Source organism: Gymnogyps californianus, chromosome 21 (genome assembly GCF_018139145.2).
Source record: "Gymnogyps californianus isolate 813 chromosome 21, ASM1813914v2, whole genome shotgun sequence".
Classification (NCBI taxonomy): domain Eukaryota; kingdom Metazoa; phylum Chordata; class Aves; order Accipitriformes; family Cathartidae; genus Gymnogyps; species Gymnogyps californianus.
This window is the reverse complement of record NC_059491.1, coordinates 2645558-2669101: the sequence shown is the minus strand read 5'-3', so window position 1 is coordinate 2669101 and position 23544 is coordinate 2645558. Positions and strand designations below refer to the sequence as shown.

At 37.6% G+C, this 23544-nt stretch overlaps 2 protein-coding genes across 11 annotated transcripts in view; both read right to left on the bottom strand.

Moving 5' to 3' along the window:
- LOC127024712 (cyclin-dependent kinase 11B) overlaps window positions 1–8159 on the bottom strand; it is a 16903-nt gene extending 8744 nt beyond the window's left edge. Inside the window, exons 1-10 of one of the 7 annotated variants that reach the window (XM_050909347.1) lie at window positions 8043–8159; window positions 7249–7364; window positions 6589–6716; window positions 5869–6007; window positions 5166–5296; window positions 3848–3970; window positions 2551–2646; window positions 2311–2439; window positions 1415–1480; window positions 644–819 (exon numbers count right to left, since the gene is read on the bottom strand). In XM_050909347.1, the coding sequence (XP_050765304.1) occupies window positions 644–819; window positions 1415–1480; window positions 2311–2439; window positions 2551–2646; window positions 3848–3970; window positions 5166–5296; window positions 5869–6007; window positions 6589–6716; window positions 7249–7364; window positions 8043–8153 (1215 nt within the window). In that variant the 5' untranslated portion in view covers window positions 8154–8159. Of the gene's footprint in view, window positions 1–643; window positions 820–1414; window positions 1481–2310; window positions 2440–2550; window positions 2647–3844; window positions 3971–5165; window positions 5297–5868; window positions 6008–6588; window positions 6717–7248; window positions 7365–8042 lie in introns of all 7 variants that reach the window. The other 6 variants (XM_050909348.1, XM_050909345.1, XM_050909346.1 and 3 more) reach the window with 6 other exon arrangements.
- The window catches only part of SLC35E2B (solute carrier family 35 member E2B), a 17170-nt gene continuing 1774 nt past the window's right edge, over window positions 8149–23544 (bottom strand). For 2 of the 4 annotated variants that reach the window (XM_050909354.1, XM_050909353.1), the window contains exons 2-9: window positions 18711–19239; window positions 17830–17965; window positions 16583–16710; window positions 15573–15693; window positions 15167–15220; window positions 14451–14523; window positions 13604–13749; window positions 10020–12409 (exon numbers count right to left, since the gene is read on the bottom strand). In XM_050909354.1, the coding sequence (XP_050765311.1) occupies window positions 12163–12409; window positions 13604–13749; window positions 14451–14523; window positions 15167–15220; window positions 15573–15693; window positions 16583–16710; window positions 17830–17965; window positions 18711–19035 (1230 nt within the window). In that variant the 5' untranslated portion in view covers window positions 19036–19239 and the 3' untranslated portion in view covers window positions 10020–12162. Of the gene's footprint in view, window positions 8172–10019; window positions 12410–13603; window positions 13750–14450; window positions 14524–15166; window positions 15221–15572; window positions 15694–16582; window positions 16711–17829; window positions 17966–18710; window positions 19546–23544 lie in introns of those variants that run through there. The other 2 variants (XM_050909355.1, XM_050909352.1) reach the window with 2 other exon arrangements.

Here is a 23544-nt window from a genome sequence, read left to right as displayed (position 1 = left end):
AGTTAAAATTTACCAAGAGAATTCAGCAATATGGCTACGCCATGTGAGAAAGGTATCTTTGGGGTTTATTTTTACTTGGATCTCTAAAGGAATCCTGGACAGAGTCTGTGTATTAGTAGATTAACTAAATTATTTCATTAACTCTTCACTCATTCACTTTTGCACAGAATAAACTGAAATTTCTGCCACAATGGCAAAGGCAGCAACTCAGCACCTTAGACTGATACCTTTCACATAGTTCAATTAATAAAAATATGCTTTCTCTTCGTATTTCTACACTTTGCTGTTGGCTACAAAAAGAATAACCACCCATCAGTTCCTATTCACGTTAACAGAACTCTTCTCTCACAAGCATCTATTTTCAGATAGCAACACCAAGATATCAGAATATGAAATGTATTATTACATTCTTATCTATATCTAAAAGAGTAATCTCGTTTTTGCTCCACGCACATTTCTTCCTTGTCAAAAAAAGACAGCGCTACTTCACACAGAAATGCGCATTTTGTGATGTTGAGTCAGCAAGGCATATTCTGTCCATAAACTCTCTCATGCACAAATACGTGTTTATGATGTTAACAAAGCAGCTAGGGAAATCCATTTGCCTATGATATTCTCAAGCATCCTTTAAGTGATCCTCTACCTGAAGCGCAGGAAGATACTTCGGAAGCTCTTGTTTCAGTTCAATGGGGGAGGAAGCTGGTGAGTCAGGAATATAGTCTCCTTCTGTCATTGCATTGGAATGAGGGGTACCCTCCCCTACTTCCTCCTCTTCTACTTCGCTTCCTGCTGAATCTCGGTCAAACCTCGACTCTGTAACTTTAAAAGTCAGAATCAGTTGTGGAAAGAGGGAGCCATTTGGAACAATTAAGTTCAGCTTTAGACAAATAAGGGTAGTGAAACACTGATCACTACACAAGATAGGTGTGCAACTTACGCAACTTAAGTTACTGTAACAATAAAGATCAACGAGAAGCCTCATTTCTCCTCTTTGCAGAGATGATGCTTTCAAGAACTCGTTTACAGTCATGTACATACAATTTCCAACATTAAAATAATTCTTTACACTAACGGAATGAAAGAGAAAACTGACCCCGTATATCTCATTCTGATTGCAAAGCTTTTTTGATGAGAGGACAGGACAAGAGACCCAAAATGAAAAAGAAGGAAACATTAGCTCATTAGACTAGGATCTGATTTCCTCTAAACATAGACCCTGGAACAGATTTCAAGGAATTTCTGATTCTGATACAAGAATGGCCCCAAAATGCCAACTATACGATGCTTTAGAATTATGGCAAAACTGCAACAAGAAATACTTCTCAAATATTTTTAAATATTTGTAGAAATAGATTTATTTGGCTGCAAAAATTGAGCCAAACGCTTCTTTAAATATTCAGTATTTGCATTGTACCAACTGGGATGTGGTTTCCATTCTCCCGTTCCTCCTCTTCACTCATTTCTTCTTCGCTCACCTCTTCTGCAAAACAGAATCAAGTTCAACTGAATAAACTCAACACTTCTGTAGTTCCTTGTAAGGCCGATCACTGTTGAAATGCTTTTCTAACGCACCAGGCCTTCTTCACCTTCTTCACTATCTAGTTAGTGACCTCGTATTTCTGTTTCACTTGGAAAGCAAATGCTTCCCCTAACTCAACAGAACTGCACCTTTCAGCTTCCAACAGGGAATACAATTCTTACCAATTACCTGGGAATTCGGGGATGGGGGCAGGTGAATAAATTAAGTCAGGAAACTTATGAATATTTGCTTATTAACTGTAATTGACTTTAAAGAAAAAAACCCAGCCATCAGAGCATGCTTTTGTGCCTTTTCTTTACTAATTAATTACAAGAACGGCTGTAAGTAGACTTTTTTACTAAACCTTTTTTTATTATGTTCATTTAGTTGTACTGGCATGAAAAAAAAAATCTGAACTTTGCAACTGAAAATAATTCAAAATGACAGAGACATTTGTATTTCACCACCCCCCAAATAACTGCAGAATTGTTCTCTACAGAATATTTGTTGTTACAAAATGACTTAAATTGTTAGCCTTACACCATTTAAGACGACAAAAACGGCTTTCAGTTTTCTAATCTGGCTTCTTAGACGAATAATTGGTATTACCTCTATATAAAAGGATAGAATATGACTTGTACTTGTTTTTTTTCTTTTTAGTTATCTTGACCTGTGAGGTCTCAGCCTATCCTAGACTAAGAGAAAAGGAAAATGTTCAAATAAAACAATACAGAATGAGAAGCAAAGAAAATCATAACACACCCTCCTAGGACCTGCTTTATGTTACTCACCAGCTGACTGCTCAGACACTTCCTCAGAATTGCTTCCCGTCTCCTCCTCCTCCTCCTCTTCCTCTCCCTCTTCCTCAGAACCTTCACTGCTAGACTCTTCCTCCTCTTCTTCTGAGCCTGATCCAGATTCTGTTCAGGAATAATCAAACACATAATTAAGTAGGCACATGCTCTAACAACAGTGTTTCCTCAACAGACAACTGTAAAATTAATTACATCTACTAAACTGCATTTAATCACCTGATGAAGACTCTGCTGAGCTGGTTTTTCTCTCACTGTCACTGATGTCTTGCAAGTCTGAAAGAGGATCTCTCTCTTCTGGTTTCTCTTCTTTTACTGTTGAGACCATACAAATTAAAAACAGGGTGCTGACTGAGTATCACTTCTACTTATAAGACTGAATACTCAGATAACTGCTTTACTTTCTCTGGTCATTAAATTGGTGCTGAACATTCTGTATTGGAAATACAGAGCACTAAAAAAAATTTCACACTCTGCTCAAAAGACAAACAGCTTTTCTGAATTGCAGTGGTGCAGGATCAACAGCCAAAAACGTGAACTATTAACCTTTTGTTTTTTAAACATGATATATGCCTAAGCCCCTCTAAGTGTAATTAAAAAAAAAAAAAAAAAAAGGAAAAAAAAAAAGGAACATGGTAACGAGTATCACCCCAACAGTCTCACTACTGTGTGTACATACAGCACTTACTGTCAGTGCTTACTATTCTAATGCAGTCCCTCTGGACCACCATGAAATAGCACATGCAAATAACTGTTGACCGATTAGACAGTAGCTTCAGAGGACTTACTGCCTGCCTCCACCTGGAATTTCAGCTGATTAGGTTCTGCAATCAGCTTACTTGAAATAGTTACACTTATTTTTACAGCTACACACATTAACAAGGCAGACACAGAGCTTTTCTTCTTTAACCAAAGACACTTATGTCAGTTGTGCAAGTTCTCTACTCGCAGTTAGGACCTTCTAGGCATGGGAAGGACCATTTTCTGGCTTAGAAAACAAAATTCACCATCTAACCAGAATACTGCCTTAAGCATTTATTTTCTTCTACAAGATGACAATATCAGTGATGCTTAAACTATATCGATCCCTGTAAGGTAACTTTTTAAGGTAGCTTAGTTCCTAACAACAAATCCAACTGGAGCTAGCGTAAACAATCCCTTTTTAATCTGCAAGGGAATTAAACTACAAAATTTTAAACATTCAGTCAGCCGCTTCTTTCATCATTGAATGAAGTAACTCACTTTGAAACTTTTTAAATTACTACTCCTACTGCTAAAAAGGAAAGATTCATTCAATATGTCACTTGCACAATTGCCTGCAAAACCAGCATTGCTTTAGAAAACAGTACATATGTACATATTCATGAATATTCCAGAGTTATGCCACCATGGCTGAAGCGGACAATACTTTCAACAGAGTACCGGGGATATATATTTACTACTAAAAATTAAACACTACCCCAGAACAGCTCCTCCTAGCCCCCAGGCAAAGACATTATAAAGTGGCAAATGCTACCTGGTTTCCTGCTATCTCCTTGCTCAAGCTTGTCTCTTTGCTGTCGTAATGGGCTGCGACTCCAGGGTCTCATTTTTACTTTGTCTCCATATTCTTCCCTCACTGTTCTATGGTGTGCAGAAACTAGTGAAAACAAAACCGGAAGAAATTGTTACATCTCCCTGCCCTAATTAGAATACTTCTATCTGCCACAACCACCTGCTTTGCATACTTTTCATTTTTCCTTACCATCTAAAGGGTAACGGGGAGGAGTGGAAGTGGAACCTAACTAACTGTATCTAGGAGAATAAAGGACTATGATTTACCTCATGCACAATAAAATATGGGTTTGTACTACTTAGAGAAAGGTGCTGCCATGCTTGTGAAACAGAAGCAAGATGCCCTGTATGTTTACTACGCAGTAAACACCCTGAAACTAAGGCATTAATGCCAGAGAGAGAAGTGAACAGACCAGGAAGACACATAAAAGAATAAAACCAGCTAAGGTTTAGAAGGAGCTGACAGAACATTTAGAGCAATAAAAATAACTAAAATGAAAGGCTAGACAGATTGAGCAATACCAGTGTAAATACCAAGCACAAAAAGGAGCTGTTCGGTATGAGTCAAACTAGAAAGAATAGCAATAAATATGGCTTCTTCTGCTACTCTTGAACAATCTTTGTCATTTGATCACAGGAATGGGCTCTAATTTTTACCTCTGAAAGCTGGGAGAAACAGAGATCCTTTAACCAAAAACGATCTGAACTTAGATTGCAAGTATCTGATATGCTATGCAAAGTGGGGGTTCATGCGCAGAAGTTAATTTAAATTGGTCGGTTATCAGATCTTCCCCACTTGACTCCCACTACAGCCTTTTTCATGGTTGGAGTACTTACATGATCTCTCTCCCTCCCGTTGCAATTTATTTCCCCAAATCCTTAAAACACTTTATTTTGAGACTTCAGTCTCTATCAAATTGGGTTAGACTCAGCCAAAGAGTTCAGAAGCGACTGGGATCATGATGGATACACACGCACGCACAGAGACAATGTCAATTACATAAATCTTGTTTCTATAGGAAACCAGACTAACGGAGAGAGGCAAAGAAAGACTTACTACTAATCAATATGCCATGATATTTAAGGCATATGACACTGTTTTATTTCCCCATGTAGAACTTAACAGATTTTTTTTTTTCCCCTCCCACGTAAAAGGCCCCCCCGCTTTAAATTTTTTAAATTCTGGCACTGACCGAAGTAAAAAATGCTTTCTATACCTCCATTCCACCATTGTGTCAGCAGATAGTAAGCCCAAACAACATTTATATAGAGATAGTTACCTTCTCTTCTGGCTTCCCGTTCCTTACGTCTTTCTTCAGCTCGCCTTTCTCGTTCTTTTTGCTCCCTTTGTTCTTTTTGCTGCTCTCTGATTTTTCTCTCTCGTTCTCGCTCAAGTTGCTCCAGACGATCTCTAGAAAAGAATTATTTTTTGTTACGTTATAGTTCACTACAAATTCAGCTTATGAAGTAAGGAAAACTGGTTTGCTGTAACAAACTACAGGGCCATTCAATTTCATTAGCAACAATACCACTGATTGCATATCAGTCAAAAACAGATGTAGCTTTTCAGCTGATCCTTTAAAAACAGCGTTTCAAAGACAAAGACCATGAGCTCTAAAACACATGGGCTTTTGCACCCTTATCAGGATTTAAACAGAAATTAAGTTGAGTTAATAAATCCCCTGATACTATGCAAATCTGGTTCACGCCTTTTTTTTTTCCCCTCATTATAGTAAAACACTGGCAATGAATTCACCTAGAAATATCTGTTGTAAAGAAGTCACTTACAAAGGTAATTAAAGTCAACAACACATTTTCATTAGACAGCACATTCACAGGAACATGGCACTGGCATCAGACCTTACAAGTTTTTGCTCTGAATTTTTTTGTCATTTCAGAACAATGAAAGCTTAGAGATAGATTTAGAGGAGGAAGCTGTTCATCTCTGTTGGTTTGTCACAGGGGAGGGAGGGATCAATGTACCTCTCCCTCCTGGAATGCTCCCTTGCCATTTCTCTCCGTTTCTGTCTTTCCCATTCACGACGGGCTTTATCCTGCTCTTCTCTATGTCTCTTCCTACGCTCATGTTCCCGTTCTTTCTCTTTCACTCTGGCATGTTTCCCTAAACAAACAAAAATGAATTTTCGAGTGTTACTATTCAAAATATTTAGCGGTCCTATTTTTAAAAAGGAAAACTAGAAAGGATGAAACTTATGGCAACCTATTTTCATGTTCTCTGTTATTTTCGTAATGGAAAAATCCTGATCTGAAAGGGTGTTGGAAAATTAAAAGGTCTTGCACGAATACTTGCATTAAAAACAGAAAAAGGCTGTTAGTGACAGGAATACAACATGAATGTTTCTAGAAAGGATATTTTTTCCTTTACAGTCAGGTGCAAAGATCATAGCTCAGCCCAGTCACTCAGTGAAGCCAGAAAGAAGCTTAACAGACTTCAAAGAGTAAAAGTAGACTCTATGTCCCTGTCCCAAAGTGATTACTGTTCTCTCAAACACATATATATCCCTGTCATTCCCAGAGGGCATTTAACATAATCAAAGAAATAACACAAGTTTAAATTCCTTTGTATTATCCACCTGACATGTTTTCTTTAGTTTGTAGTTATTGTTATTTACTCTCTATATAGTGCCTGTTCGGCTTCACCTTGGGAAGCTACCAGAAATGTGATCCAAATGTAGTAATAACAACCTTCTGCTGAATGACTACGATGTCTACGTTTCTCTTTCCTCTTCTCATCTTTTCTATGATGGGTTTTTTCTTTCCGTGACATTTGCTGTGGTGGTTTTATAGCCAAGGAATCATCTTCTTCTCCTCTAAAATACAAGACACATTAATAAACTCAGGAACGTTACATGTACTGTCAAACAGACTGTGTGTTATTTCCTCTTTTCTCCATTTTGAAAAGAATGCATTTTTTCCTATTTTACTAATTTATATTAAAGTTCATTTCCATAATACCCCTGAACCAAGGCATTAACAGTACATTACGGAAAATCATTGTCACATAGATGAGAAGTTAAGCTATTATATGCGCGCTCTTAATACACAAGCAAACTGAGGATGAAGTAAGCACTGAAGAGAACTCAGCAGCCCTGCTTTAACTGCATCTTGAGCAAAATATTTTCTTACTAGGTAGTGGCCAAAATTGGAACACAATACACTGTTAAGCCTTAATCTGTACTTCAAAAAGATACCCTGGCATGTTCTACAAACAGGAGATGGCACATCTGCACGCTAAAGTTAAACTTTTCCCCATCAGATATTTTTAAACCCTCTTCTCAGTACTTCTGAAGGTTAATTTCAGTAACTCTTCCTAAGGTAACCAGGTTATTCTCTTATTCTTACCTGTCTTCCATAGAGTCTTCCCTCCTGTAAGGTGAATTTCTGATTGTTATTTCCATGCGATGATCTCTCAACTCCCCCTCTTCAAGAGAATCCCGCTTTGAATCCCTATCATCTGACTGTGATAGAAACACAAGAAAGGGCAAAACCAAAATGCAATTAATACTTATGTCACAAAATGAAAAAATTTAAATGGTACTCAACTCTTCCATTCCTGGCTCAAAAGCCATCCTCAACTGGTCACACCAGTAAAGTACACTAACGTATGAAGCAGAGATTTCATAGCTGTAAGCAGCCAAATGCAGTTTGATTGCAATTATAGCTGAACTTCTGTAAATTCAATGTAATTAGGCAAAATTAAACAATGATTAAGGAGGATTGCATTAACTATTGTGAGTTTTTTCCCAAAAGAATGTTATTTTGTACATAGTTGTACAAAAACAAATAGTAACAAAAGTTATTCAAGAACAATAATTTAAACCCATTCTTCTATAAAATCTTGGAAAGGTTGTTACTTGAACTGCAACTTCCAGTTAATCACATCAGTTTCTTTACCTTTTCTAACCAATAACTATGAAACAAAGCACAGTATACAACGTAAGGCCAATGAGATCTTAGCAAAGCATCGTATTTTTGTCAAACTTTGGAATTAGAGATCACACACGAAACATGCACAAGAGCACAGAGGAATTCCGCTGACAGGGCAAGAAGCCTTGTTCTCATCAGAAAATGAGGATATAGGCACTGAAGCTCCTCAGGTTTCATTAGAAATGCTTGTATACCAAAGGGTAGCTTACATTTTTCATACGTTTTATCTCTGCCTTCTCTTCTTGCTCCTTCCTTCGTTTTTTTTCCTGAAGAATTTCATCTAAAGTTTTCACTTTCCAAGAATCCTTTTCATCACCCATTTGAGTTAAAAAAAAACTCTGAAAAAGAACGCAACATTAATGAAACCTACACAAACTACACAGTCCGACACAGCTACGTCTATTTTACACTGACTTTTTATATGCAGGCAAACAATATACCATCCTCAAGTAAAGTCAAGTGGGACTTGACTTACGCTGAACCAGAAAAGTCCGTTTTAAACCTAACAGCACACACAGTCTCCGCTATGAACTTAGGGACCTGTTGGAGTAAAATGAAAACGCTGTCTGCAAACAAGGTCTGGTGTTTCACCACTGAGGAAGACGCAGCAGGCGGCCGTACGCACCAGCCTGTCACGTACAACTTCGGTACCGAAAGGCTGACGAGACCCGCCGTTCTCAGCGGGCACCACCACGGCCTCGCACCCCGCCGCTCGCTCCCACCGGACAGACCCAACTCAGCCTGGTCCAGGAGCACACCCCAAGTCCGGAGCCTGCCCAGAGCTAGCGGCCGTGGGGGCGCGGGAGGATACGGCAGCCTTGCGGCCCGCACCCGGCGCGGCCCCCGACGCCCGTTTTCGCCTCAGAGAGCGGTTTCACCTGGGGCCCCACCTCCGCCCGGGCTGGCGGCTCGGCCCACTCCCCGGCCCCCGTTCAGCCCCGCGCCGCGGCCGAGACGACATCGATGCCCCCCCCCCCAACCCCGCGCCGTCCCCCGCGGGAGCCGGGCCCACTCACCGCCACCGCTACCGGAGACTGAGACGACCAGCGCAGGACAAACGCGCCACTTCCGCCTGCCGGAGCAGGCTGATGACGCCCCACGCACGTTGGGTGACGCAAGCGCCCGGAAGGCGGTGGCGGAAGGGCGCCGCCATGAACGGAACAGCGGGGCGCCCTGCGTGGAAAGCCGCGGGAGCTGAGAGAGCCCGCCGTCCCGTGGGCCAGAGCGGAACGTGACAAAAATCGCTAACGAATTGTCAAATCGTCTGTTTCCTGCAGTGCGTCAGCCTCACTGCCGGCAGAAGGCGGTTAATTAACGGCCAAGCTCTGCCTATTCAACAATTAAAAAAACCAACCCGCAACAAACACGTCAGTGGCAGAAAAGGAGAAACTATCACCACGTGCCATTCTTCACGACCATCCTTATAATTACATATAAAAAACGAAGTTAAATTTTATTATTATTCATTTGAATAAGCATGATTCCAACGATCATTTAAACAAGTCACATAATGGCAACAGAACTAATACACCACAAAGGAGAATTCAGATTAATTCAGTGTGAGAAGGGCAATTCCTAAAAAGGAAAATTAGTTGAGACTATGCAGATAGAACCTAACACACTTGTCATTAAAGTGGTGAGGTTACTTAACCATGACTAGAGGCTACAGTGCAAGACATGATAAGAAAGATCATTATGCGCAGCTACTTTATTACCCATCCATCCTTTTAGCTGGGAAATAATGTCATTTTAGAAACATGTTAACAGCTGCAAGTAACACCTTACATTTGCAAGTCTGTGTTCTCCAGCAAGGACTTGTGTTACTTCAGGAATTCACATTTTAAGGAAGATGTGCTGTTTCTATAAGAATGTACTTGACAAAAGTAAAACAAATAATCCATATAGCTCTAGCTCACAGAGCTTGTCTTGATCAGTGCACGAGTATCATGGCTGTGGCTGTCAGAAATGCCAGTGAAAGAAACCCTAGAGTGTTTCAAGAGAGGACTTTCCGGAAGAAATCGGGCAGGACTACTGCCAGCATACAAAGCAATGAAAAGGCAGACAGCTGGGGTGTAATACTGTAATGAACTCTTAACATGGAACAAAATGGTCCTTGTTTACCCAACAGGAACACCCGCAAAGGAGAATTACTACTATGACTGGAGGAAGAAAAGGTCTTACAAGTGGACAGTAAAGAGCTTGGTTTGTTTAATAATAAAGGCCAAGAAGACTGCATAGAAAAGTACATAAAATCAACACTGTGAAAACAAACCCCTTGTAAAACAGGATTATTGTGCTGCCATAGAACAGGTGGGGCTAAACCAGCCACTAATATGCTTAGACATGTGTTACAAATTACAAGTTCCAAAATGCTCCCAGCTGTTTGGTTCACAAAAAGTTTTCCAGCAATAGGAAAGGCAAAAGTCTGCTAGCTTTTAAAATGAAGCTCAATCAGTTGATGAAGGGGTTTACATGAGAAAGGAGCTAGGCAACCAGAAAACCACTTACATTTCTGTCTTCCAACAAGAGTAGAAATACGATGCAAACCAGACTTCGTTTTCTGCCAAATACACTGAGATTTTTGAAAGCATAACTACCTTAAAAAAAAAAAACCAACAAAAAACCCCCAAACCAAAACCCCACAGAGCTCCACCCCATAGTCCACAGCTTTTACAAAAAGTGATAGGAGTCCAAAGAAACACACACACAGACATCACATATACAAGGATGAAAAAACCTGACATTTCCCTCCCGCTCAAATCTTCAGGGAATATGCCCCAGGCAACCAGTCATGTACAGGAATGTAACCTGAAGTAAGCATAAGACAAAACAAGCACACTATTTAAACAGAAGACAGGCTTCTTCAGAGAGACTCTCTTGGAACACATTTTCGCTCTCTGCAGGAATACCTCGCTAAAGCTAACGAATACCTCACATGTGGAAATGTAAGCATGAGCTTAAATTTTGCAGGAACTCCACTGGTAACTTCCTATTAGAAATTATTTTTACCATAAAGACCACTTTATCCATGCTTCTAATGCCATGCTACAATCTTTCAGAAGAGTGGCAATTATTAAAAATCAGCTCATTTTAATTGTTAATTTAATTTTGTTACCAAAAAGTCCATTTAAATGTTTTTGTAGCTACATGTGCTTTTTTGCCAAAACTAATGACTAATACTTAAGAATTTTTTTTTTAAAGGAAAGTTAACTTTTAATCTTTGATCTACCACAAAACAGAATTTCCTTAAAAAAGAAAACTTCTTAAGAGCAATACAAATAAAGATTACCCTCAGTTTATGGTTACTATTCCTCCCTTTAATGACCTCTCTTCCATCTGTCACAGATACCTCCAAGATTCTTTACATAATCAGAAATGATAGAAATACTTTGCACATAGGTCAGAATTATAACCCTGAGTTTCTAAAAGGCAGTATTTTGTTGCACTCTTAGAAATAATACCAAAAATTTATTTATTTCCTCATAACAGAAATACATAATAAAATGCAAGAAATTAAAATACTAAAATGGTTTCTTATATAGAGATCCTGCTTCCTTTATCACCAAAATTTTTCAGTGTTTTTTACCTCTAAGCAACTGCACATATTTAATTCAACACTCCATTTATACAGTGTATGTATACGTGTGTATACTTGCATTTCAATATTGTCAATATACAACCAGGATGCAATATTTCCATGTTAAGTTTTAGTAGAAAAATCACTTTTCATTCCTAGCTTTGCAGTCAGAAATAGCTGCTTATCACTGCTTTGGGGCATGGACTCATTTCCATAGTTTGCTTCAACTAAACGTATACCAGGATAAGTCATTTGTTGGGAGAGGAGAGGGTTCCTTCTTCCAGCTCTACAATGCACGCAAATGATGGAGGACACAGGCAGTGTAGAGTAACAAACAACTAGGAATTTCAGTTATGCACCAATTTCATTCCACTGCAAGCAAGAAGAATACAGTGATGGGTCCATTTTTTCACATTATTTTGATGGGTAGGGAGAAAGGAATCATTTTCCCACAAGACACTTAAGTTCTTTCTCTAATATAGGCTTGTACATTATTTGCAGTCAAGGAAAGACAATAAAGCCCACGTTTACCATGTTATATGACACTAGGTCCTCTGTTTGGTATATCAGTTTCTCAGTAAATCAAGGCCTACTGGATTCTTCCCATTGTCTTCTCTCTGCTTCAAGTCCCAGGCTTGACCTGCCATGAACTCAAAGGAACCAAATCAGCATGAACTGTTGAAGAAACAACCACTTTCAGGAAGAGTTCCATTTTTTTTTTTTACACTAGGTTGGAAGAATAAATGGCCATATTAATCATATGGTTCCAAATCCTTGGAAATTAGTGGCTCAGTATCTTCAGTTGTACTTTGTGCGGATTGCGAGGCTGCAACTGCCAGGCTGTGTATAGCCTCTTGCTGATGCTGCTTTGCCTTGTTATATAGCAGAACTCCAATTGTCACTAGAACAGTCCCAATGGCTGAGAGGCTTGTGATTTTGTTACCAAACACAATAATACTTAGCCAGATTGACAGCGCATGCTTCACAGTACTAGCAACACTGGAAAGGAATATAAAAATTAAGGCCAAAGAAAGCTTTCTCATATGCCACACACAAACATGCTTTAATGTAGCAGCACCTCTCTGTTTTGCTTGCTTTTTAAACACCAACTCAGATTCCATTTTTCCTCCTGAAGCTACTACCAATACCAAATTGCTTGTATATCAGCACTCATATCTTTACGCTCATCTTAATTTTAGAGCTAGTACAAATAATTCACCTCAGGTTTCTGTTTTCGTTGCTTTTAAGTATGCAGTACAGTGTTAGCAGTTAATTTCTAGCTAACACAGACATCCAGAAAATGCTAACAGAACACTAGCAACATAACTATCATTTGTGAGTATGCTGCTACTATTCAGGTAATATAGCCTTATAACCTGAAAAGAATCAATATCTAAATCATACCAATAACATCATAGCAAGTAGTTAAGAAATTTTGTATACATGTAAATATGAATATATGCTTTTACATCCCGTTATGTAGAGAAGACTAACAACTTCAGAATAAGCATGTGTGTAACAGCGAATTGTCACAAGACTGTAGCAGGGGCACCTGAAAGTATAAGACAGCAGAAGCCTTCAGAGTTTAGGACCAAGATTACCCCACAGGCCCTTGGGCTATACAAGCGACCAATTATTGAATCAGAATTGTGTAACAGCCTAACAAAGCCGTCAATAACTGACAATGTAGGGGGAAGCTGTCTTTAGAGAACACGTATAATTCAACAAATACAACTTCACATGCTGGTGTCATGCTTCAGAAAAAAGGAATAGAGAGCTTATTGCTCATATTCTGTACTACACCGAGATGTATATAGGTATTGCCTTATCACTGAAGCAAACGGCAACTTAAATGTTGGATCTAGAGTTTTGGTGAATCTGTTCAGTCTCATTAACCAGCTTTAAGGAATGGCTGTTAAACCTGAATACAATACTCCTGGCTAGTAAATGTGAGCGCCTGTTCCATAAGCTCAACAGCATGGGTCAAATGCTGCTCTCCTCACACAGTGAGGGAGCAAACCACAAAGTTTTGGTGATCCGGATGTGAAAAGTTTTCTTCTTAATTTGATGCATTGATGCGTTTACATTATTTATTTCTTTACACAATACCTTTACTGCCTAGTTCTCAAATAGAAATACTGAGCAAGAAAAAAAGAAAATAAAATAGCGTTCTTGACGTGAAAACAGTTTTACCTGAAAGTCACAGGAGAAATTTTTCCCATCAAGGCATAGGCTGTAACACTTTGTAGGTGGAACAAGACTCCATCTATTAAGAGAAGTATGACGACATCTTGGTTGTAGCTGAAGCTCTTCCCACTTTTCCCAATCACAGGCACATCCTGAACAACAAAAAGAGACTTTAAGGGTTTCGTTTATAAGCAAATCTAAAAGTGGTTTTCCACCCAACTCATTATTATTATAAGCAGATATAATTTTACATTCAAACTTCAGCAAAACAAAACCTAAAACATTTAGATCCTACCAATTTTGCCCTCCAAAAGAATATATTAGACAAACAGCTCTCATCTGACTGAACTTTCCAGTGTGTTCAGCCTGCCTGTGAGATATTTTCTTTTGAACACTGATGCATGGCAATAAAATGCCAGAATATGAAGGATACATATTTAACCTGATACATTATACTTACTTTAGCTCAATTTTGCTTTCAGAGAGTTAATATTCCTGTACACCATGTGAATATCAGCAAAAAGTCAACAAATATTTAAGATTTGGTTTTCAAGTCTTTATCTAAAACTTTAAATGCTCTTAGACAAAATTATGATTTGATCTCAAAAATCCTGAGATAAACTCAGGCTTTCTGGGTCACTTGTCAACTCATGTCGATATTAAATTATTTCTTTGAAAATTTTCTCTTTTTTACCCCCCCCAATCTCTTGCAAACATAAAATGAAATGCATTTCAGGGTGATCTTTAAAAAAATGGGAAGAATGAAAAGTAAAAATTAAGATTAACCTTAGTTGCACATTGTGCTCACAAGTCAAAAAGAAAACATAAACCTGTGTTAGTGAATTCAAATTACCATGAAAAATATCCAAGCTGGAATAAGCATAACCACTGCAGCAGCACTTGTATAGAACTGAAGCTCTGGTGCTCTACAAAGGAGAAAAAACAATGATTAAAACTATTAAAAGCTTCCTCTTTCTTAGAGCTGAAGGAAGGTGCATCATTACTGTATTTACAGATATCAAAAAGTACTAAAAGCCATCTACCAAGCTTTGGGGACAACAAATTTAGCAATCTCTTGCAAAGATAGTGTTTTGCTTTTTGTGTTGGCTGAGATGGACTGAAGATAAAAGGCACATGTTTTCAAGACCAAAACTAGCATTTTATCTTGTGGTAAAATACATACATATAGCTATAGGTGTATTTTACCACAAGATTTTACTCCTGGCTCACATTTCATACTTAAAACATTGAGTGAGTTCTGAGGTTCGTTTCTGCATGCCTAATAATGTTAAGGGATGTTTTCTGATTGCAGAATAAGGACTTATTTCTGTGAAAAGATGACTCATTTTGGGTATGCTGAGAGTTTTAGCCGATTATGAGACTCTGACGTACTGCAGTGGGATCTGAGCATAGGGGAGTTTTCTTTTCCTGATAAAATGATTTAGGTTAAAGCTGTCTAAACAGCCTGAGAAAAAAAAAGTCTTGTTGCAATATAATCATAAATATACAGTTTCCTTATGCAGCCCAAATTCCATCTATAATAAAACTTGAAATATTTTTAATACTTACGAAAATCTATATTTATCTCCACTGAGTAGTTTTTTGGAAAAGACATTTTGCAAACTGGAAAAAAAAAAAAAACACCACCATTTATCTGTATTTTAGTTAAGACAAATAAATCAATCCATGAGAAAGACAGTTGTTTCCCTTAGATGGGTAGATATGTTTTCTACACATTATGCAACTACAGAAAGGAGTTTGGTCTAACTCCTTTAGACTAACAGAGTTGTACTATTTTTTAATCGCATTAATGCTAGTAGATACGATAGAGAAACTGTATCTTCTGTTAAAAATAAATTTTAAATACCAACATTTAAATATAGTGTACAAAAACAACTACAAGCAACAATTTTCTTCAATCTACCAATAAACAAAATTCCTTTATTCCTCATATGCAACTATCATTATGCCTTACCAGTCCATGATATTAGTAGATAAAGCTGCCGAGAAACCTAGAATGTTGAAACTGATTTCAGTAGCTGTACATAGAGCTAGCCCACCCATAACAGGAATTAGAGAGAGATTAACCAGCAATCCTGCAAATGAAAAGAAAAATTTAAATCTGAGTTTAATTACTGTATTTCCAATTGCATGTATCAGATACTATACTTTTTGAAAGTTTAAATTCCACCTTAACTTCTTTAGCTAAAAGAAAGAGCAACTTTTTTGACTGGATTTTAAAGTACAGACGTTCTAAAGTGAGATCTCAGACAATATCAGGGTGCTCTTGAAAACAATACGGACATATACTCACTGATAAAAGTATCTCCCTTGGACAAAGAAAATGGACTGATGACTGTCTTCATTTCATCTTTTTCACCAAACGACAGAAGAAGGTTGTACTCTCCCTGTTTACTCTGTGATTGAATTACCCTTCTTCCTCTGGCTTATTTCAGCCTTTTGCCATTTTGCATCACAAAGCAATCTATACACAGCTTCGTTATTACTCCTATGACTTATAGCTGGTGACAAGCAAAAGCTCTTCAAGCAAATAGCATGCAATTGCAAGTGGAATCGCAAAGAAATTATATTGTGGTAAGCCAGTTGTTTGGTTTTTTGGTTTGGTTTTTTTTTTTTTAATCACAGAGTGAAAACCATGAAGAAATTTAAATTCTGAGCAGCAAGCTGTCCTTATAAGAAGGAACACATGGAACTTCAGTTATTTAAGGCTGCAATAATATCTTCTTGACAGAAAAATAACTTCGGAGCAACAATGCCCTTACACAGCTGCACTAAAATAAATCCTTTTTTACTTATATATACTCTACTTATTGTGTTCAAACAGAACGATTCTTCCAGCTGCATTTGTTATATTTCGGTGGAATTTCCTTGTCCATGGCCAACTAAGTGGCAGTATTATTTAAAAAACAAAAAAACAAAAACCACACACACACAAAAATCACATTTCAACAGTGAAGTACTCACCAGTGTATTCCCCTAGTATCATCCGAGACATGATAACAGTAAAAATAGGTGCAGAGCTTTTAACAGTTTCTGCAAATGAAACTGCCACATTTTTCAAGCTGACAAGACCCAAGACTACTGTTGCAAATCTGTAGTAGAAGAACACATGAAATTAAGCAGAAAATAAAATAATGCTTTACGAGCTACTCTCAGACATCTAGCATAAAAAAAAGAATTGCATTATAATTTCTCTAGGTTTATAAATTTGAGCTGCAGTATCTAAGAATGTGGACAGGTGTAGCTAGCAATCAAGTTATCAAATCATAGTAGCTTGACTGAACTGCAGTAACTAATCAGCTGCACACCTTTACTCCTCAGCACATGGGAGGTGGAGTGTGTCAGATCTATTTCTTTCTGCTTTGGCTTAAACATTATTATTTATTTAGCATAAATGAAGGCACCTTTGGGCAACTGTGCAATTTCTGTGGTTGTACAGTGGACTTTCAGAAAACATCAAAGTTTACTTTTTAATGCACTCTAACCAAGCTAAAGTTTTCAACATGCTCAGCTGAAAAAGTTAGTAAAATTCTGCTGATAAACAGTAATTCACGGAGGAAATTTTATCATTTGCAGTTATCCATCTTTAGTGTAAATTAGGTACGCTACATATTTACCATACTTTAAACCATGAAATTAAACAACAGGGCGGCACAGTTATTACGATAAAGCTACTCTGAATTAGTTTGAATCCTGTTATCCTTTATCACTTTTGCAGTGTAGAGGAAACCAAATAATATATTCTTATTCTCTCCAAGACCACAAACTGATCCTATCCCAGCACACAGCAAATATTTACTTTTTAAAAGATAAATGTTAACAGCCTGTATCACTTTTGAGGCAAATTGCTGGAAAAGGTGAAGGAACAAAGCAACATCATAATAAATACTAGTACACTAAACAAACATCAGCCTCAAAAGAGAACAGGAAGAAAGTAAATGGAAAGAGAAGAGAAGTGTGTTCTGAAAGAAGCTAAATGTGATGGGAAGCCAAGCTAGCCAAAAAACTGACATCTGGAAAAAGAAACATAGCATTTAGCAATAGGAACTAAAAATAAAATTATCCTGTGATTTTTTGGGGGAGAAAGGTGAATACTTCAAACACTTTCCAATCAAGAATGAAAAGGAAGAGAGTCATGAAAATACAGCTTCCGTTCAGAAGAACGCAACAAAGCAACCAAATAGATCTCTAGGAAATATTTAACAATTTACCTCATTAATCCAACAAACAGCATTATCATGATGAAATTGGGTGGATAAGAGATGCGTGTTTTGTGTTGATACAAGCAGCATGGAACAAACATTTTTATACAGCCAATGAAGGTGGTTGAAAGCATTTGAACAGCACCTAAAGAAAGATGAGAGGAAAAAAAAAATAAAATCAGAAGATGATGGGAACATGATGAATCAAGCAACCTAAGAAAATTTCTTAGACAAACTTATGTGTAGTACTTTTAGCAGTTAAGAAACATGGCAACTACTGTCTAGATTTTGTAAGTTCTCACAAGAGCTCTTTACTTCTTTACATCTACCAGCAAGGCAACAGAATAAAACAAAGGTGGCATACACCTTAAAATCTGGTTCACAGATAAAGTGCCCTTTGTTTCCCCCTTAAAAAAAAAAAAAAAAAAGGCAGCCCATTGGATAATAAGAGATCACACAAAGGCAACTTTTGCATTTCTACAGACAAACAAAATCTTAACAGGTCTGGAGACTATCAACAACTGACTCAAGTTTTTTGTGGTTTTTTTTTTTTTTTTTTTTTTTAAAAACCCACACCACCTTCCAACACAGAAAACAAAAAATTACATTTTTCTTTCCAGCTCTTAGTTCTCAAACACCATCTTACAGTTCCTCTATGAGCAAAGTTTCATACCATCTTTCAGCGAGCGGAGGAAAGGACAGTGTCAGAAGCCTCTTTACAGGCCGAGATCACACCTCATGAGTTCCCAGCCCCAAGATCCAGCCCCACATCTCCTAACTAGGTCTTTTTCACTTCAGTTGAAGCATTTTGTCCCTCAACTTTATATAGGAGGATCTGGTATTGTCAAATATCTTACTGGAATTAAAGTGTAAAAGAAAGGTAGCGTTACCTAGCATGCTGGGCTCTCCTTCCAGTAACGAAAGAATGTATTTGTTAAGAAAAAGAGTGCAAAAGCTGAAGAAAAACCACAAAGTGAGGTAGATGAGAGCATGAGAATTCCAGATGCCCAAGTCCGACTCAATGACCGTCGTCTCCGTGATAGTTATTTTCAGAACGTTCTCCTCTGGTACACTATCACTCCTAGCAATCACAAATTTTTCACTCCTGTTAGCAAAGAGTGAACCCAAATGAAATAGTGATTTGCCCTTTGGCTTTTCTTCAAGGGGGGGAGGATTAGGTTCCTCCGGTGTCTGAGCACTTGTCACAGTCGACATGCTGACATTAAGAAATTAGTATTTGTCCTTAACACAAACCAACACTGACTTAGCACAGAACAGCACTTCGACGAAACAAAAATATCATGTGATTAGTCGTTCATCTCCCGTGGCCTGAAAAAGTATACTTGGTCCTCCAAATAACATCTTGCGTAAAAATAAACTTCACATGCTTCTTCATGTGGTCTACTCCATTTTTTCTCCCTAAGAATGAAAAAAAAAAGAGAAAGAAGGAAAAAAGCGTGTAGCTCTGAACGTAATGACATTTTAAATCTCTAATGCAGCAAAGATACCACATTTCACCTGCAGTTTATGAAAGATAAAAAGACTTCTGTAGCTTGTCTTTCAGACTGGATTTTGCACTCCTAATATCATGATACCAAGATTAAGCACTAAGAACTTATCTAAGGGAGATTTTTTTATTCTAAAATAGCATGCGCACACACACTAAAGACTTCATGTGTTTTTAAGTTCGTTCTCCTCTAAAGCATGTCAACACAGCCTTTTCAATTATAATAACTCCTCTTCAAGATTCTACAGTTTCTTTGATGTCAGTCTAAGGCCTTCTTATAACCACTCAACAGAAAAATCTTCACAACCCAGAAAATCTGGGCAGGAGCCTGTACCCTTAGTACTAATTAACCTGTTATCAACTCGAGTTAAAGCAAGCAAGCAATAATCAAGGACTATAACTTCCAGTAATCATAAACACAGTTATCCTGATAAATATGAGATCTAGGTGAACAAAGTAGGAAAATACCTCCAAGAGCTTTGCAAACAGACTTGTTCTCTATTTAATTACTTGTAAATAATGCAACATTACTTACTTTGCCATGTAGTACTGTTACAGCTTGCAATTCAATATCAGTACTTGCAATAATTCTTAAAGCCTTTTTAAAAGATCTGACAGAAAAAGGCATTAAATCGTTTGCAACTACAGCTTTCTCCTTTTACAAATTACATGAAATGTGGCAAGTTACAGTAGAAGAGTACAGAGAGTAACAAAAACACACTGTGACCTTTATTCTTCTCAAGTCACATAATGTTAGTTAGCATCACAATGCTAACAGATTCAAAGTCTGTATTAAGAAAGAAAGAAATTGCACCTGAGCAGCTTATCTGCAACATTAAAACACACTATCAGATTTATTGCTTTCTATTTTGCAGTCTGTGTTTGATGAGCAAAAGAAAACGGGATGAATCAGATGAGAATGAAATGACGGACAGGACCTCTTTTGCTCCTCAATGAACAAACATTAGGGGAAGTTACATTTGAAATACTTTTATCCAGAAGCACATTTGCTGGATAGACAAGATAGTGGACCTTATACAGTTAAAAAGTAATTCTTGTGGGAGAAGTTAATCAGCGGACATCTTGGAAACGCTGTCTGAAATGAGATCATAATACTACAGTGCATCAAACAATGGCAGCACAAGAAATAATCAATGGCAAGCAAAAATACAAGAGTTGTAACAAGAGCTACTGCACCTGCCCTGATTTTGTTAGCATGGGAACAGGTGAATAGGATACACTATTTTCTTCACACTTTTTTAATGTCCAATGTGGCATCCCAAAATAAATCATAGAGGTACTAAAGAGTTAACTGTATCGTGTCAGTTTCAATATCCTAAACAGCAGCTACTTTACACTGAAATTTTCCATTCCTCATGTTCTCTATTTCTGTTATTACAGCCATGCACAGAAGGTTTCCATCCCTATCCCCTTATCTCTTTCCATTTTACCAGGAAATCATGCTAGCAGCACACCGAGGTACAAGACCCTCTGACACACATTAAACCATGTACTTATGTTAATCTAGTTTAAGACAAAACTTTGAAGGAAGATATGCATTCTTAAAGAGAACTTGTTAAGAAAAATGGATTCTTGACTCCTCCTTTTTCAGGTCTTAAAAATAAATACCCCTCTACCTTCAAAATGGTTAGTTATCACAACTTTGTTACTACTTTTTCTGTTTATACTACTCAATTAAAAACAAAAGCAATTAAGCACAATGAAACTCCCATTCTCAGCAAGACTGCAATATCATATTTGGTATCACTGATTCCACACATGGCAGGAAGCAGAACAGCAACTAAGAACAAAACTACTCCCCTAAATTACTGACCTGCTGTCTTAAATCAACTGGGAAGTCTTAAATGGGCTGAAAGAGTTCTCCATCTGCAACTAATTCAGTCTTTCTCCCTTAAGACCAACCAGCAGCTGATGTTTACCAATAGATGAAAACGTGGCAGTGGCTGGTAGACTGTTTCTCTTGGATTACAGACAAACATTCAATCTTCCAGCTCAAAAGAACAAACAGCATGCAGTGCATTTTATGCTCTTCCTTGTATCTCCTCCAACTTTTAACTACGTTAGCAATAAAAATGTTGTATGAAAGGTGGAAAAAATATGGAGTATAAGCTTTGAGAGTCTCAAAACAAATTCTGGCTTACAATAAGTAGCTAATTACCAGTTCAACAACTCCCCAATTTCTTAAGCTTTAAGACATCATATTCGTAAGCTACCTGCATTCAAACTCCTTTTCCCCTTCTACTCAGAGCAGTTCAAAATTTAATTAGAAATACATTCATTTCAAACTTAAAACAGGAGCAGAGAAAAACCTCTTCTCAGAAGACTTTTAAGAGTGAAGAAAATAAATGAGGACATTATCTGCTTGTGCTTTTAAGCATCTAGTTTTAATTAAAAAAATATTACTCTCCCCTCAGTTTTTAACAGAGTAGTCATACTTGGTTCGATTGCTAAATTGCTTACGCTATTTTCTATTGTGTGCAAATGGCCTCCATGGGAATAAACATCATTTTGCTGCCAGGCAGCCTGCATGAATATATAGAAATGACAGCTGTCTGTACAGTGCTTTTCTGGAAGTAGTGTCACAGCTTAATGAACATTATGAATTAGCACCAGCTCACAGCTTCTGAAATAAACAGCACCCCCTTTGCTCACTCCAACTACAACAAATGTTTTTGTGGACATGCGATAGATCAAGCCAGGGAAACTGCTCCCCCCTGGAATTTTAAGGCTGCAGGAAAAAGGCCACTCTTAATCCACACCAGGACTACTAATATCATCTACTCTTAATCCATACACATCATCTACACTTAATTCACACCAGTACAGTTTAACCTCATCACTGTAAAAGCAGTATGTCTACATGGATTGTTTTCTACAGGTCTCAGAAGAAAAGAAACACCAAGTTTTGCAAAAAATAAAATGCAGAAGCAACACAAGTTAACAAGAACATACACCACATTTTTGCATTAGTTGTTTCATAAGAAATGTTTTCCAAAGAAACTATAACATTCAACACTGAAGTCAAATGAATAAGAGAGAGGGGAAAAAAAAAAAAAAAAAAAAGAAATTGACCTCATGTAAAGTTTTACAGCAGTACAATTTTCTAACATAATTTAAAAGGGAGGAAAATCAGTTTTCCTTCTCTGGTGAAGGGGGGGTCTGTGTCACATCCCCCTTCCTCCAAAACTGCAGAGATGCGAGGGGTGAAGCAGCTGGTGAAAAATCCAGTTGCAAACACTCAGCAATGTTGTAACAGGGCCCTGACACATTCCCCATGCCTGGCCTTCACCGAGGTTTTCTGCAACAGAGCTACAGATTAGGTAAGGGCAGCCAGCTGAGCTGTCTTCACCCAACCCTAACACCACCTAGTCACCTTCTTTAAAAGTAAGCATAAAGTGAGAAAATTAAGAATTCTTTCAGAACCATATTTGATAAAAAAACAAAAGACAAGAGATGAAACCAACTTGGATATTAAATTGTTTCAGTGAGATTATCACTGACACCTGTCAAGAATCCTCACAATAGTATTCACTTAAACTTTCTTTTCATGAGAAACTACAGTTTTAACCCTAATTTTTAAGAAATTGTCAAAAATAAAAAAGCCAACAATATAGCCAGTTAAATATAACCAGAGTCCTTCCTTAGAACTGAAAGAATTATTTGAAGATAACACATACAGCAATGAGACAGTCACGTGAAATAGGAAATATAGTATCTTTTAAAAATTACATGCTATACCAAGACACGATTTATCATGAAAATAAAGCAAGCATTTCCATCACTACAGATTCTGTGGTTTTTAACTATCTATTGCAACCCTGGTTATGCACAGAGTCCTTCATGATTCTTCCACAGAGCATACTAAATATTTTTTATGATTGAAATATATTCATTGAGCAAGCATCTATCAGGTACTCCAACAAATTCTTTTGTGATGCAGCTCACCTCAAAACTGATACCTTTTGGTCAGAAGCTCTAATTATTTCTTAAACAGCTAGGCAGATTCTGTCAATCACCACTACATGTATGGCACTGACAGTTTCTTACTGCATTCATTTGCCTAAGACTGGAAGCGCTCTAGACTTTGGAATGACCACCATCTAACAGTGAAGACAAAAAGCCATTTTCTGACCACTTGCTAGTACCTATCTATAAAGACAGATACCTTCTGTTGACAATATCCACCAAGAACTCTA